This window comes from Salmo trutta, chromosome 20, assembly GCF_901001165.1.
Source record: "Salmo trutta chromosome 20, fSalTru1.1, whole genome shotgun sequence".
Classification (NCBI taxonomy): domain Eukaryota; kingdom Metazoa; phylum Chordata; class Actinopteri; order Salmoniformes; family Salmonidae; genus Salmo; species Salmo trutta.
The window spans coordinates 53684243-53700809 of NC_042976.1; the positions used below are offsets into that span (position 1 = coordinate 53684243).

General features: G+C 39.8%; 1 protein-coding gene across 1 annotated transcript in view; it reads right to left on the minus strand.

Moving 5' to 3' along the window:
* LOC115156240 (Krueppel-like factor 12) overlaps positions 1 to 16567 on the minus strand; it is a 187399-nt gene that overhangs the window by 79770 nt on the left and 91062 nt on the right. The window contains exon 12 of the mRNA XM_029703679.1: positions 14985 to 15066. Within this exon, the coding sequence (XP_029559539.1) occupies positions 14985 to 15066 (82 nt within the window). The remainder of the gene's footprint in view (positions 1 to 14984; positions 15067 to 16567) is intronic.

Below are 16567 nucleotides of genomic sequence, written 5' to 3' on the forward strand. Positions count from 1 at the left end.
AGCCTACATAACCAACCGATAAAGTAAAATGCAACATCCATTTATGGCCAGCTATCTAATCTCTGACATTGATTTATTCTGCAATAGGATTCATTGTTGTCTTCTTCTCATGCCTCTTAAGCAGGTTGACTTTTAATGGGATGCGTCTTGGCAGAACGGAGGTATTTCGGCAAAGTCAAAATTAGCTATATTAAAATGTTTATGAAAACAAAAATGTGCTGATTTTAATGTTAGGGTTAGGCATTAGGGTTAGCAGGGTGGTTAAGGTTAGGGTTATTTAAGGTTATATTTAGGCATAGTGTTAGCAGTTTGCTTAAGGTTAGGTTTAAAATCAGATTTTATGACTTTGTGGCTGTGCAAGCTACTAACCTGTGACTCCCTCTTAAGGATCCACCCCTTTTTTTCAATTTTTGCCTGAAATGACTTACTCAAATCTCTGACATTGCTCATTATGATATTTCTATTTCTTTTCATTTTATTTTTGGGATTTGTGTGTGTTTTGTATTGTGAGGTATTACTGCACTGTTGGAGCTAGAAACATAAGCACTTTAATTCACCTAAAAAGAAAGGGGTCAATGCAAATAGTCTGGGTAGCCATTTGATTAACTGTTCAGCAGTCTTATGGCTTGGGGGTAGAAGCTGTTAAGGAGCCTTTTAGACTTAGACTTGGCGCTCCGGTACTGCTTGCCGTGCGTTAGCAGAGATAACAGTCTATAACAACGGTGGCTGGAATCTTTGACCATTTTTAGGGCCTGCCTCTGACACCACATGGTATAGAGGTCTTGGATGGCAGGAAGCTTAGCCTCAGTAATGTACTGGGTTGTACACACGACTCTCTATAGCACCTTGCATTCGGATGCCGAGCAGTTGCCATACCAGGAGTGATGCAACCAGTCAGGATGCTCTCAATGGTGCAACTGTAAAACTTTTTGAGGATCTGAGGACCCATGGCAAATCTTTTGAGTCTCCTAAAGGGGGAACAGGCGTTGTCGTGACCTCTTCACGACTGTCTTGGTGTGTTTGGACCATGATAGTTGTTTGGTGATGTGTACACCAAGGAACTTGAAGCTCTCGACCCACTCCACAACAGCCCCATCAATGTGAATGGGGGCGTGCTCGGCCCTCCTTTTCCTGTAGTCTACAATCAGCTCTTTTGTCTTGATCACATTCAGGGAGAGGTTGTTTTCCTGGCAGAGAGGACAGTCGTGCTTCTAGCCCCTAGGCAACTTTGCATTATTTCGTTTTTTTATGTGTTATTTCTTACATTACTAGTCCAGAATTTCTTGGGTGTTATTACATACAGTCAGCAACAACTTTTTGATACCAGAGCGACGTCAGCTCACCAGCATTACCAGCATTACGACCAGGAAAATGACCATTCCGAATCGGATGCTTAGTTCGTACCCCTCAGGGCAATTGTACTGATTCCGGAGGCAGATCAAAAAATCGCTGGTGGAAAAGAGGTACTCGGAATGGACTTCTAGTCTGACTCAGGAGGCGCGCACACACCCACCGGTGACGGTACTCATGTTGGGTGCCGGTACTGTTTATATTTAGGTGCAGGAGTTCCACAATACTTTTGAGCTAATATTCTAGGAACAGGACCTCAAGCAGAAGAACATTTGAGGTGCTGGTACTGCCCAAGTAAAGTACCGCGCATACACAAAAACCCACACATGTTCACTTGTATTATCACTCAGACATACATACATACACACACGCACACACACACAAACATATACAGTACACACACTGTAAAAATCTAGTTGTTTTAACAAATTATTATTAAGTAACTTGTTCCACAGACTTTTTGTTTATTTACTCAACTCATAGTGTGGAAATATAAATAAAATACAGAAAAATCACACTTTTGAGTGCACTGGGACTTTGTTTTCCTTTGTACCCTTACGTTTATTACTGGTGATTGTTTTAGAACCATTTTCTTGTGTTTATCTACAAAGCACTAATGCAGAAACGTCCTATCTACCTATCATCATTTTTCAATTTAGAATTACAAATGACCAAAACCGTTATCAGGCTTGGATAACACTGCGCCCTTTCAGACTCCACAGAGTTGGGTAAAGCTACTTTAATTTTTTGTGCTTGACAACCATTTTCAGGTCTTGCCATAGATTTTCAAGCAGATTGAGGTCAAAACTGTAACTTGGCCACTCACGAACATTAACTGTCTGCTTGGTAAGCAAGTCCAGTCTAGATTTGGCCTGTTTTAGGTAATTATCCTGCTGAAAGGTGAATTCATCTCTCAGTGTCTGGTGGAAAGCAAACTGAACCAGGTTTCCTCTAGGATTTTATCCTGAAAAACTCCCCAGCCCTTAACAATTGCAAGCATACCCATAACATGATGCACCCAAAACTATGCTTAAAAATATGGAGATTGCTACTCAGTAATGTGGTGTATTGGATTTGCACCAAACATAACACTTTGTTTTCAGGACAAAAAGTTAATTGCTTTGCCACATTTTTTGTAGTATTACTTTAGTGCCTTGTTGTAAACAGGATGCATGTTTTGGAAGCTTTTTATTCTGTACAGGCTTTCTTCTTTTCACTCTGTCAATTAGGTTAGTATTGTTTGTAACTACAATGTTTTTGATCCATCCTCAGTTTTCAGCTATCAAAGCCATTAAACTATAACTGTTTTAATGTCACGTTTGACCTCATGGGGAAATCTCTGAGCTGTTCCCTTCTTCTCCGGCAACTGAGTTATGAAGGACACCTTTATCTTTGTAGTGACAGGGTGTATTGATACACCATCCAAAGTGTAATTAATAACTTCACCATGCTCAAACAGATATTCAATGTCTGCTTGTTTTTCATTTTTACCCATCTATCAATAGGTGCCCTTCTTTGCGAGGCAATGGAAAACATCCCTGGTCTTTGTGGTTGAATCTGTGTTTGAAATTCACTGCTCTACTGAGGGACCTTACAGATAATTGAATGTGCGTGGTACAGAGATCAGGTAGTCATTCACAAATCATGTTAAAGCCTATTATTGCACTTATTGCTTATTTAGGCTTCTGATAACAAAGTTGTTGAATACTTATTAACTCAAGACATTCCAGCTTTATATTTTTTATCAATTTTGAAAAATTTTGAAAATCATGAATCCACTCTGACATTATTGGTTATTGTGTGTAGGCCAGTGACAAAATATCTCAATTTAATACGTTTTACATTCAGGCTGTAACACAACAAAAATGTGGGAAACGTGTAGGAGTGTAAATACTTTCTGAGGACACTGTATGTCGGGCTCATCTGTAAAAGAGACCATAATCTCAGTATGTCTTCCATGTCCTTTTCATTTGTACTTTTTTTAACCTGAACTAGCGAAAAAAAATGTTTGCCCAAACTTAGCTCCGACTTAGCTCAAACATATTGGTCAATTTAAAATGATGTGTTTGCTCAACTTGTCTCATATGTTCATTCAACTATGAATTATTATTTGGGCATCTTAACTAAAAACGGCTGTGCAATTAGTTACACACACAGTGCTTTTAACATATAATGTTTTCAATTTACATATTTGACAGACGTTGACATACATGATTACATTATGCATGTTCATTTATACAGTAAGTATTATTCAACATGTCCTCACCTGGGATAAGAACTCACAACCTCTTGGTTCATGGCAATCCGACTTTCCTGCTTCGTTTGTATCAATTATCAGTTAATCTGACTATTCCCTCATTATTGATTTGATTAACTTATTTCAGCATTTTAAAAAATATATACTTTTAACAGAGCTGAGATTTACTTTGAAGTGCAAAATCTAGAAATACAGTTGAAATCTGTCATTGACAAAGACATGGTGGCGCAGCAGGAAGATTGGAAGGCTGTGAACCAAGAGGTTGTGAGTTCAACCTCTTGGTTGGGCAGACGATTGTTTTAGTTCAGGTAACACATGGACCGAAAAGTTGAGTAAACAAAAGAAGGCTCTGGAACTAGTTAAAGGCCAAGTGCAGTTAAAAAAACTTGATTTTTATACACATTTCCACACTGTATGAGGTTGGAATAATACTGTGAATTTGTGAACTTGATGATAATGCCCTTTTAGTGTAAGAGCTGTTTTCAGCCTGTTTTGGTAGGATGGAGTTTTGGTCTTCCATGGTGACATCACAATGTGGTCAATTAGTTAATAGACCAATAAGAAAGAGAGTTCCAAACATCTCCAATTACAGCACATTTTCAGGTTTTCATCCCTACTCAGATCACTCCCAGACAGGCCTATGAAAATTCTTGCTTGAGAAATTACTCTTTGCTAAGAAACTATTTTTGTTGAAAACAACCAGAGTAAATGACTTCATTGTTACCTAGAAATGATATAAAATGGCTGCATTGGACCTTTATTAATAATTTGTTGAAATAACTAGATTTTTTTTTACAGTGTACACACACACACACACACACACACACACACACACACACACACACACACACACACACACTCTCCACCGGGACCCACCTGCTTGCCTGCCTCTGTGCTGATCTAATTGTGTTTATTAGGGGATTAAGGCAGGGCTGATTTTGCAGCCCTTTGTGAGTGAATTCTCTAATGAGGCAGACCATTTCCAGCAAAGCCTTGGCCCGCCGCCACCCAAATCAAGACCACGTTTCTGCAGTCTAAACTGTCAGTCTGTCTGTCTGCCTATCATTCTGTCTGTCGTGTGTGTGTGTTGGGGTGGTGTGGGCATGTGTGTGTGTTAAGGGTGTGAACGTTTAAATGTTTACATGAAATTGTGATCGTTAACGTTAAGAAAAAACTATGTTTTTTTGTTTTTTTGTCCCACAAAATTACCTTTGCGAAGCATGCAAGATAAGACATTGCGAGATACAGATTACATAGACACATGTGCACGGATCTTTCTGCCTGCCCCCTCCCTGTAAGTACCTTGGCTCGCCTGCTCTTTCTGTTCGGTAATGATGCGAGTGAGTGTTCAGTCTTCGGTCTATTGCGTGTAGAATATCCTAGCCTATACGTTGCAAATTGAGAAATCATATGACTAAACTTAATAAAATAAGAAGAAACAATAGTATGAAACAAAAATCAATTATATAAAGAATGATATTAAAAAGCTTTTGAGCACCTTAAATAAAATTCTGGGCAAAAAGGCAAACTCAGCTCCATCATTCATTGAATCAGATGGCTCATTCATCACAAAACCCACTGATATTGCCATTTACTTTAATACTTTTTCATTGGCAAGATTAGCAAATGTAGGCATGACATGCCAGCAACAAATGCTATCACAACACATCCAAGTATATCTGATCAAACTATAAAAGACAAGCATTGTTATTTTGAATTCTGTAAAGTGAGTGTGTAAGAGGTAAACTTTATGGTGTTGTCTATCAACAATGATAAGCCACTGGGGTCTGAGAACTTGGATGGAAAATTACTGAGGATAATAGCGGATGATATTGCCATTCCTATTATCCATATATTCAATCTAAGCCTACTAATAAGTGTGTTCCCTCAGGCTAAGAGGGAAGCAAAAGTAATTCCACGACCCAAGAATAGTAAAGCCCCCTTTGGTCGGCTATTTGAGCCAGTATTCAGCTTGTTACCAACCCTTAGTAAATTGAAAAAGAAAATAGTGTTTGACCAGACACAATGCTATTTTACAGTAATCAAATTGACAACAGACTTTCAGCACGCTTATAGGGAAGGACATTCAACAAACACAGCACTTCCAGAAATGACTGAGAGAAGTTTATGATAAAAATATTGTGGGAGTTGTTTTGTTAGACTTCAGTGCCATTTTTGACATTATCAATCCTAGTCTGCTAAATTGCGAGACATTGCAAGCCAAAAACTTATGAGATACAGCCTTCCATTGCGAGGTACACCATTTGATTACCGATAGATAGGCCTAGTGCACGGTTCTGGCTCAGTCTGCCTGGTGGCCAACCTGCAATTACTGTGCCCCTCTCCTTTCTTTCTATCCCTCACTAGCTTTATGAAACATGTTTGTGTTTGTGTTCTTGGGTGTAGGTCAACTTATCATTCTCCTCCGTTCCAAAAAATACTGAACCTTAGTAGTCGAGGATTCTTGACTCTCAGAAATGTGAGTTTGCCCCTGGGTGTCGACTTGCAAGCAGTCGAGGAATCAATTATTTTGTAGTTGACTCTCCACCACTACGTCTTCGTCGTTAACAGTTGGAAAAATATCAGAGAAAGGCATGCGACAGCAGCGAAGTCCAGTACGGCATTACTTTGAGAAGTTAAATGAGAAGGTAGTGAAATGCAAACTGTGTGAGGTGGAATAGAGCTACAGTAATGGTAGTACAGGTGCAATAATTAACCATCTGAAAAGAACACACTGTGAGACCCAAACTGTTGCTGGCAGCAGTGCAGCTGCATTGTGAATTAACATGGAATTGTATGATTTCTTCCTATTGTTTCCAAAAATTACAGTTTAAATGTTACGATTTTTCTCTCCATTTGTCTCATCCCTAGTGTGTGTTTGTGTGTTAAATGGGATGTTTAATCTGATAGGGCGATATATCACATATTGGAACACTTCAAAGCCAGTGTGGGCTGTTCACATCCTGCCTCTGACTAACAATACTGACATCACTAGACATATGGATAACAGCTTCAATCACAACCTATTAACTAGGAGAACAAATACACTTTTGCACTCAGACACTCCACCATAGACAATGACTATAAAGACCTTGATGTCACTTACTGCTAAAGCTTTTCCCTTTTTCCTTCTCTTTTGTCTCTCTGTCAGGGTCAGACACAAGGGGTGCATTTCAATAGATCTTTATCTTTACTGATCTGAAAGAACAGCATACATAAAAGCAATACTGACTACCAGGAATGTAATTTCACCTTTTTGTCAGGGTCAGACACTATGAGTCTCAATAGTCTAAAGTTGCTTCCTTTCCTTTTATTATCTTATCTCCTTTATCTGCACATATCTGACAACACAGCACAGGTGAAGAAATATGGCGCACAACTACCAGGAATGTGCTTTCACCTTCTAATGTCAGTGCAGATGGTGGAAAGAAGATGAGTACTCACTTCAGACTAATGAGATGCTGCATATAGGAAAGCTATGCTCAGTCCCCAATCAAGCCCTAGCCCATTGTCTTACACCTAATAGCCTTTGCTATAGGGAGTTATATAACATACTCAGATTATTTAGGAAAAAAAAAAAAACATGTATTATTCCAGCCCAGACGCAATTTAGATTTTGGCCACTAGATGGCAGCAGTGTTTTAGACTGATCCAACAAACCATTGCATTTCTGTTAAAATCTTGTATCAAGACTGCCCAAATGTGCCTAATTGGTGTATTGATACATTTTCAAGTTCATAACTGTGCACTCTCCTCAAACAATAGCATGATATTATTTCACTGTAATAGCTACGGTAAATTGGACAGTGCAGTTAGATTAACAAGAATTTAAGCTTTCTGAGGCTTGGGTTTAGTGAATGATTTGTCCAAATACAAGTTTTTAAAATATTTAGGATTAACTTATTCCTTGCCACCCATTCTGAAAGTAACTGCAGCTCTTTGTTAAGTGTTGCAGTCATTTAAGTTGCTGTAGTAGCTGTCATGTATAGTGTTGAGTCATCTGCATACAAAGACACACTGTTTTTACACACTGGCATGTCATTTGTAAAGATTGAAAAAGTAAGGGGCCTTGACAGCTGCCCTGGAGAATTCCTGATTCTACCTGGATTATGTTGGAGAGGCTTCCATTAAAGAACACCCTCTGTGTTCTGTTAGACAGGTAACTCTTTATCCACAATATAGCAGGGGTGTAAAGCCATAACACATACATTACCAGGCAAAAGTTTTAGAACACAAATCAAATCAAAGGAAGTCTTGAGCTATTGCTCGCCTGAGGTAGAGTATCTCATGATAAGCTGTAGACCACACTATCTACCTAGAAAGTTTTCATCTGTATTTTTCATAGCTGTCTACATACCACCACAGTCAGAGGCTGGCACTAAGACAGCAATAAATGAGCTGTATTCCACCACAAGCAAACAAGAAAACGCTCACTCAGAGGCGGCGCTCCTAGTAGCCGGGGACTTTAATGTAGGGAAACTTAAATCCGTTTGACCAAATTTTGATCAGCAGGATAAATGTGCAATCAGAGGAAAGAAACTCTTGACCACCTTTACTCCACACACAGAGATGCATACAAAGCTCTCCCTCACCTTCCATTAGGCAAATCTGACCATAATTCTATGCTCCTGATTCCTGCTTACAAGCAACAATTAAAGCAGGAAGCACCAGTGACTAGATCAATAAAAAAGTGGTCAGATGAAGCAGATGCTAAGCTACAGGACTGTTTTGATAACCCAGACTGGAATATGTTCTGAGATTCCACCTACTCATTCCAGTGTTTTTCTTTATTTTTACTATTTTCTACATTGTATATTAATAGTGAAGACATCTTAACAATGAAATAACACATATGGAATCATGCAGTAACCAAAAAACTGTTAATCAAATCAAAATATATGTTATATTTGAGATTCTTCAAATAGTCACCCTTTGCCTTGATGACAGCTTTGCACAATCTTGGCATTCTCTCAAACAGCTTCACGAGGTAGGCACCTGGAATGCATTTCAATTAACAGGTGTGCCTTCTTAAAAATACGAATTATATTGCCAAGTACTTTTATGATTTTTTAATTGGCAAGAGTAGCAAACTTTGGCTTGACATGCCAGCAACAAACACTGCATTACACATCCAAGTATATCTGACCAAATTATGAAAGACAAGAATTGTAATTTTGAATTCTGTAAAGTGAGTGTGGAAGATGAGAAACAATTATTTTTGTCTGTCAACAATGACAAGCCACCGGAGTCTGAAAACTTGGACGGAAAATTACTGAAGATAATGGCGGATGATATTATCACTCATATTTGCCATATCTTCAATTTAAGCCTATTAGAAAGTGTGTGCCCTCAGGCCTGGAGGGAAGCAAAAGTCATTCTGCTACCTAATAATAGTAAAGCCCCCTTTACTGGCTCAAATAGCCAACCAATCAGCCTGTTACCAACCCTTAGTAAAGTTTTGGAAAAAATTGTGTTTGACCAGACTTTCAGCACATTCAAAAAGCACAGCACTTGAACAAATGACTGATGGTTGGCTAAGAGACATTGATAATAAAACGATTGTGGGGGATGTTTCATTAGACTTCACTGTGGCTTTTGACATTATTGATCATAGTCTGCTATTCAAATAGCCACCCTTTGCCTTAATGACAGCTCTCTCAACCAGCTTATTTTCTTATCCAACAGTCTTGAAGCAGTTCCCACATATGCTGAGCACTTGTTGGCTGCTTTTCTTTCACTCTGCAGTCCAACTCATCCCAAACCATCTCAATTTGGTTGAGGTCAGGTGATTGTGGAGGCCAGGTCATCTGATGCAGCACTCCATCACTCTCCTTCTTGGTAAATTAGCACTTATACAGCCTGGAGGTGTGTTGGGTCATTGTCCTGTTGAAAACAAATGATTGTCCCACAAACCAGATGGGATGGCGTTTCACTGCAGAATGCTATGGTAGCCATGCTGGTTAAGTGTGCCTTGAATTCTAAATATATCACAGACAGTGTCACCAGCAAAGTACCATAACACCTCTTCCACACTTTACGGTTGTAACGCTTTCGTTTGGAGAAGTAGCGGAGTCAGGTGCAGGACACAGGGATAAGTGCAAACAAACGTGTTTACTCAAAAAACCACAATCAAAAATACTCCCACAGCAAAACAACAGGGTTGGGAGAAACACCTCCAACAACCACTGAACATGAACAATCACGGACAAAGCAGAAAGGGAAGCCAGAGGGTTAAATAAGGAACATAATCAGGGAATTGAAACCAGGTGTGTATAATTAAGACAAAACAAAACGAACAGGGAAACATAGATCGGTGGTGACTAGTAAGCCGGTGACGTCGACCACCGAACGCCGCCCGAACAAGGAGAGGGGTCGACTTCGGCGGAAGTCGTGACAACGGTGGGAAATACACATGCGGAGAACATGTGTTCACCCACACCACATCTCACAAACACTTGGCGGTTGGTACCAAAAATCTCCAATTTGGACTCCAGACCAGAGCACAAATTTCCACCGGTCTAATGTCCATTGCTCGTTTTTGATGGCCCAAGCAAGTCTCTTTTTATTATTGTTGTCCTTTAGTAGTGGTTTCTTTGCAGCATTTTGACTATGAAGGCCTGATTCACGTGGTCTCCTGATGTTGAAATGTGTCTGTTACTTGAACTTTGTGAAGCATTTATTTGGGCTACAATTTCTGAGGCTGGTAACTCTAATGAACTTAAACTCTGCAGCAGAGGTAACTCTAGGTCTTCCATTCATGTGGTGGTCCTCATGAGAGCCAGTTTCATCATAGCGCTTGATGGTTTTTGCGACTGCACTTGAAGAAACTTTCATATTATATTGTTCCATATTGACTCACCTTCTTGTCTTAAATTAATGATGGACTGTCGTTTGTCTTTGCTTATTTGAGCTGTTCTTGCCATAATATGGACTTGGTCTTTTATCAAATAGGGCTATCTTCTGTATACCCCGATACCTTGTCACAACACAACTGATTGGCACAAACGCATAAAGAATTAAAGACAATCCACAAATTAACTTTTAACCTCTTCGGCCAGGGGGCACTATTTTCACGTCCGGATGAAAAGCGTGCCCAAAGTAAACTGACTGTTACTCAGGTCCAGAAGCTAGGATATGCATATAATTGGTATATTTGGATGGAAAACACTCTAACGTTTCTAAAACTGTTAAAATAATGTCTGTGAGTATAACAGAACTTATTTGGCAGTCGAAACCCCGAGGACAAGCCATCCAGGAAAAAGAAATTGAGGTTACTGTGTTTTCAATTCGTTTTCTATGGGAAACTATATTTATGAGGCACTTGGTTGCAGTTCCTATGGCTTCCACTATATGTCAACAGTCTTTAGAAATTGGTTGATGTTTTTCTTTTGAGAAAAGAAGAAGTACGGCTGTTCGTTGTGAGTGTCAAGCCAAGTGGACTCTATTGTTTGTTGTGCGCGACCTGGAGCTCGCTCCATGTTGATTTTATCCGCTATTGAACACAGTATATTCCGTCTTAAATTTGATCAATTATTTATGTTTTTGGATACCTAAGGTTGGATTAGGAAAGTTGTTTGAAATGTTTGGACCAAGTTTACAGGTAATTTATTAGATAATTTGTAGTCATGTTGGGCGAGTTGGAAGCGGTGTATTTCTGAATCAAACGCGCCAAATACATGGACATTTTGGGGATATAAAGAAGGCATTAATTGAACAAAAGGACCATTTGTGATGTTTCTGGGACATTTTGGAGTGCCAACAGAAGAAGATCTTCAAAGGTGAATTATATCGTGATTTCTGACTTTCGTGTCGCACCTCCCTGGTTGAAATATGTTTGTCATGCATTTGTATGATGGGGCGTTGTCCTCAGATAATCGCATGGTTTGCTTTCGCCGTAAAGCCTTTTTGAAATCTGACATGGCGGCTGGGTTAACAAGGAGTTAAGTTTTATTTTGATGTATTGCACTTGTGATTTCATGAAAGTGTAATATTTATTGTAATTTAATTTGAATTTGGCGCTCTGCAATTTCACCGGATGTTGTCGAGGGATTCCGCTAGTGGAACGTCTAGCCGTAACAGGTTTTAATGAATGAGCCATCTGATTCAATGAATGATGGAGCTGCGTTTGCCTTTTTTCCCAAAATTTTAAGGTGCTTCAAAGCTTTTTACTATCATTCTTTATGTCAGTGTAGTTTCTTTTTATTCAGTTTAGTCACATGATTTCTCAATTTGCAGTACGTTTGCCAATCGATTGTGCAGCCAGACTTATATGCCATTTCCTTTTTCCTCATTCTTCTCAGCCATAAAATGTTTAAATTCCTCATCAATCCACAGGGATATAAATGTTTTTACAGCAATTTCATAAATGTGTCAAGTGTAACGTCTGTTTGCTCTTCATTACACACCACGACCCAACAAATATTCTTTACATCAACAACATAGGAATCAATAGAAAAGGTATTGTATGACCTCTTTTACACTATATTAGGCCCAGCCTTTGGAACTCTGGTTTTCCTAGATATGCCTACTATATTGTGATCACTACATCTGATGGATCTGGATACTGCTTTCAAGCACATTTCTGCAGCGTTAGTAAAGATGTGATCAATACATGTTGATGATTTAAATGCTGTGCTGTTTCTAACTACCCTGGTAGGTTGACTGATGACCTGAACCAGGTTGTAGGTACTGGTTACATTTTGAAGCTTTTTCTTGATGAAGCCAGTCAATATTTAAATCAACCAGAAAATACACAGATACACAACAGAGATATCACATACATTATCAAGGATTTCACACGTTATCCAGATGTTGATTGTGGCCTGTGGAATGTTGTCCCACTCCTCTTCAAGGGTTGTGCGAAGTTGCTGCATATTGGCAGGAACTGGAACACGCTGACATTCACGTCAACATTCACGTACAAACATGCTCAGTGGGTGACACGTTAGTATGCAGGTCATGGAAGAACTGGGACATTTTTAGCTTCCAGGAATTGTGTACAGATCCTTGCGACATGGGGCCATCCATTATCATGCTGAAACATGAGATGATGGCGGCGGATGAATGGCACGACAATGGGCCTCATGATTTCGTCATCGTATCTCTGCGCATTCAAATTGCCTTTGATAAAATACAAGTGTGTTCGTTGTCTGTAACTTATGCCTGCCCATACCATAACCACACCGCCAACGTTGACATCAGCAAACCGCTCGCCCACACTCTGCCATCTGCCCTGTGCAGTTGAAACCGGGATTCATCAGTGAAGAGCACACTTCTCCAACGTGACAGCCATCGAAGGTGAGCATTCGCCCACTGAAGTCATTTACGACGCAGAACTGCAGTCAGGTCAAAACACTAGTGAGGACCACAAGTATGCAGATGAGCTTCCCTGAGACGGTTTCTGACAATACTTTTGTTGTGCAAACCCATAGTTTCATCAGCTGTCCGGGTGGCTGGTCTCCGACGGCTTATGGTAGAGACATTTTATGAACATTTAATTCTCTTGCAACAGCACTGGTAGACATTCCTGCAGTCAGCATGCCAATTGCATTCTCCCTCAACTTGAGACATCTGTGTCATTGTGATGTGTGACAAAACTGCACATTTTAGAGTGGCCTTTATTGTCCCCAGCACAAGGTGCACCTGTGTAATGATCATGCTGTTTAATCAGTTTATTGATATGCCACACTTGTCAGGTGGATGGATTATCTTGGCAAAGGAAACATTCTCACTAACAGGGATGTAAACAAATTTGTGCTCAAAATTTGAGAGACATATGCATGTAGGAAATTTCTGGGATCTTTTATTTCAGCTCATGAAACACTGGACCAATACTTTACTTGTTTACATTTTTGCTCAGCATAAATTATATTTCCTTTAATTCTAATTCAATTCAAATTGGACACTTGTATTGGAATGAAAGACCCCAATTCAGAAATCAGCCCACCCTGTCAGACATTACATCTCCAATTACAAAACACATTAGAATCAACAAGTTATTGATAACTGATATACTATTCATCATGGTGACAGCCATCACTAAAAATAAAACATTGTCTGGACTCCTCTGCACACACACAGCTGTAACAGCTACACAAAGCTCTATCGTAACCTAGCAACAGCTTCTGCACAGCAGAAGACCACTTCATGTCTCTAGCTGATGATTTTTTGACTAAAGATTACTTCACTTATGTTTGGGCAAAAACAATAATATAGCATATCTTTGGACTCCTATTACAGTACAGAGACTTCACGCAGTGGCCAAAACTAATTGCAATTACGTCATAACTGGCAGCTTTGCAGTGAGGAATGGTACAAGACCTACACTTGACTTACTACACTACAGTATGCATCCCATCTAAGGTAGCTAATTATGCAAATTAAGGGGAAAATAAAGGATGAAACATACAAAACACCCATGAAAAGTGTCAGTTTTTGTGCAAATTGTGGTGACACAGTTTGGAGGGCAGCTATGCTCAGGTGGGCAAGAGCATCATGTTACAGGAAGAGTATTAAGAGAATCATGACAAAGAGAGAGAGAGGGAGCGAAAGAGCTTTCTTCGTTTTTCACTTCTTATCCTACTATGACTCATATTGTTAAATACTTAAAACAAAATTCTTGTTGCAGTTGTTGCAAAATGTGAAGAAATGTCCTTACATTTCATGCCAGTCTTGAATTGAACTGAGAGAGGATTGAAACTGAAAGTATGTCTGAGGGGGAGAGTGGGGGATAGTGGGAGAGAACGAAGGGTGAGAGAGACTGTGTGTAGGCGTGTGAGAGAGATGGAGGGAGAGATGGAGGGATGATAGTGAGTGTTTGTATAGATAGAAAGACAGAGTTGGTTGGCTTTAGGCAGAGGGCTGAGAGAGACAGATTCCAGCATACAGCGAGTTAGGGAGAGAAAGAGACTTATAGGGAGAGACTGAGACTGTGTGTGTGTGTGTTTTGATTTTGAATTGGAGAGAGGCGGAGAAAGAGGGGGAAAGAGAGGGCAGGAGAGACAGAGAAGCAAGAGAGAGCGATACTTAGTTTTGGGAGTTTTCCTTGTGTCTCTCCCTGAAGCAGTTACTCTGCCCCCCTACCAACATGGACTCCCTGCTAGCTAAAGCAACCTCACTGTAAGTCCTTTATGCATTCTGACCGCAGCTGCTTAAGCCCTCTCCTCTCCTCCTCACCACCACTCTCTACAACCACTCCTCCGAGCCCCCGCACTCTCTTCCCTTGTACTCCCTCCCTCTGTCACTAACTCTCTTTCTCTTCCTCTCTCTCTCTCTCTCGATCTCTTCCTCCCCCCAGGAGTGATTATAGGGCTATTGTCGATAAAGAAAAAAAAGGAGGAAGGAAAAATAGCAATTGTTTGGAAAACCGTTCTCTTACCCCTTGTTCCGATTCCAGGGGCTCGACTTTGACTTGGACTGCAGGCATTCCGTCAAGCATTAACATCCTGTTCTCGGGCAGTCTGTGGAGGAAGAGAGGGAGGGGGAGGAGGTGTAAGAAGGACGCTGAGTTTGACCATGACTAAGCATCTTAGTTTGACTTTGACACACAAATACAGTAAAAAGCTGGAGCTGACGCACACCCCCAAAAAGTTGGTAGAGGTGCTGACTAACAGAATAGTAAACTGCATAAAATTACAGAAAGTCACACTAAACATAGAAATATACGCAAGCAAATACTGTACACACATACACATGCTTACAATCAAATAGATATTACAGGTATTACAGGTATTGTATGTGCGCTGACAAAAACAAACTTAAACACACCGACATACAGTACACAAAGAAATAATCACGTCTATGAACACACACCGCACTCTCTGAATAAACAAGCCACATTTTTTTGTATGAAACTACTGTGTTCACTGACGTCACTTGTCTGAGTGTTCCAGTATGTTTACAACTAATCAATGTGCAATAGACATATAATTACCATATTTATGTTCCCATAAAACTTTAGCACAATAACACAACCATGGAGATCCGATTAATTTCTATCTTATGTTTTTGTTAGTTTTTTCCTGTGAAGCGTTGCCTTCCATGTCTGAAATGTGCCGTATAAATAAAGCTTGATTTGATTTGATATCGGCACAACCATACAAATTGATGCGTCCCAAATGGCACCCTATTCGTACATAGTGGACTACTTTTGACCAGAGTCCTATCACATCTCAAAACAGTCATTTATGATTTGCATTTTATTTCATGGTCCGTTTTGTTAACTACTTCTCAACTTAGTATATAATGATCATGATTGCATTGCACGAAGGCAAAATAGTACAGCCATTTACAATATATGTGCCAAAAATGCTATTGGGAATGTTTCAAGCTAATCACCAAGTCATGGAGTAAAACACAATGTAACAAATATATCGATCCATACTGTATAAACAATCATCCATGTTTGAGGACACAATGACTCATCCAGCTGACTTGTCTTAATATTCTGTTCGTACATGGATGGGACTTGTCTCTGTAACCAAACATCACTGTTAGCAAATCTGTTAGCATATAATCAATCACACTAGGTATGGGGGAAGAAAGAGAGAATTGTAGAGCAAGGCTTTAGTGCTTACACAGTAAGCTGTTTGTGCATCACATTCTTTGTCAGCATTGCCTATACCTCCATAGGCAGGCAATCCAATGATTGTGTTCAGGAGGGGGCAGTGTAAAATAAGATATGTATTTGTAATCTGAATATTGGGTTGTTTCTCTAGCCTGCAAAATCTTCCCCTGGACACGTTTTTATCTAGAGGTTGGTTTGGGATTCTTCATTGTTTTGGGGAAAAGAGAGTGCAAGAAGAGAACAACACACTGAAACACTTTTCAAATCCACTATGACCCATGAGGTCTGGGGAACAGCGGAGATCGTTACAGGTGATTTTCTGGATCATTGATAGTGTGGCTGAGTACAGGTGGACAAATTGCTAGAGAAACAAACATTTTCTTCTGTTTCATGCA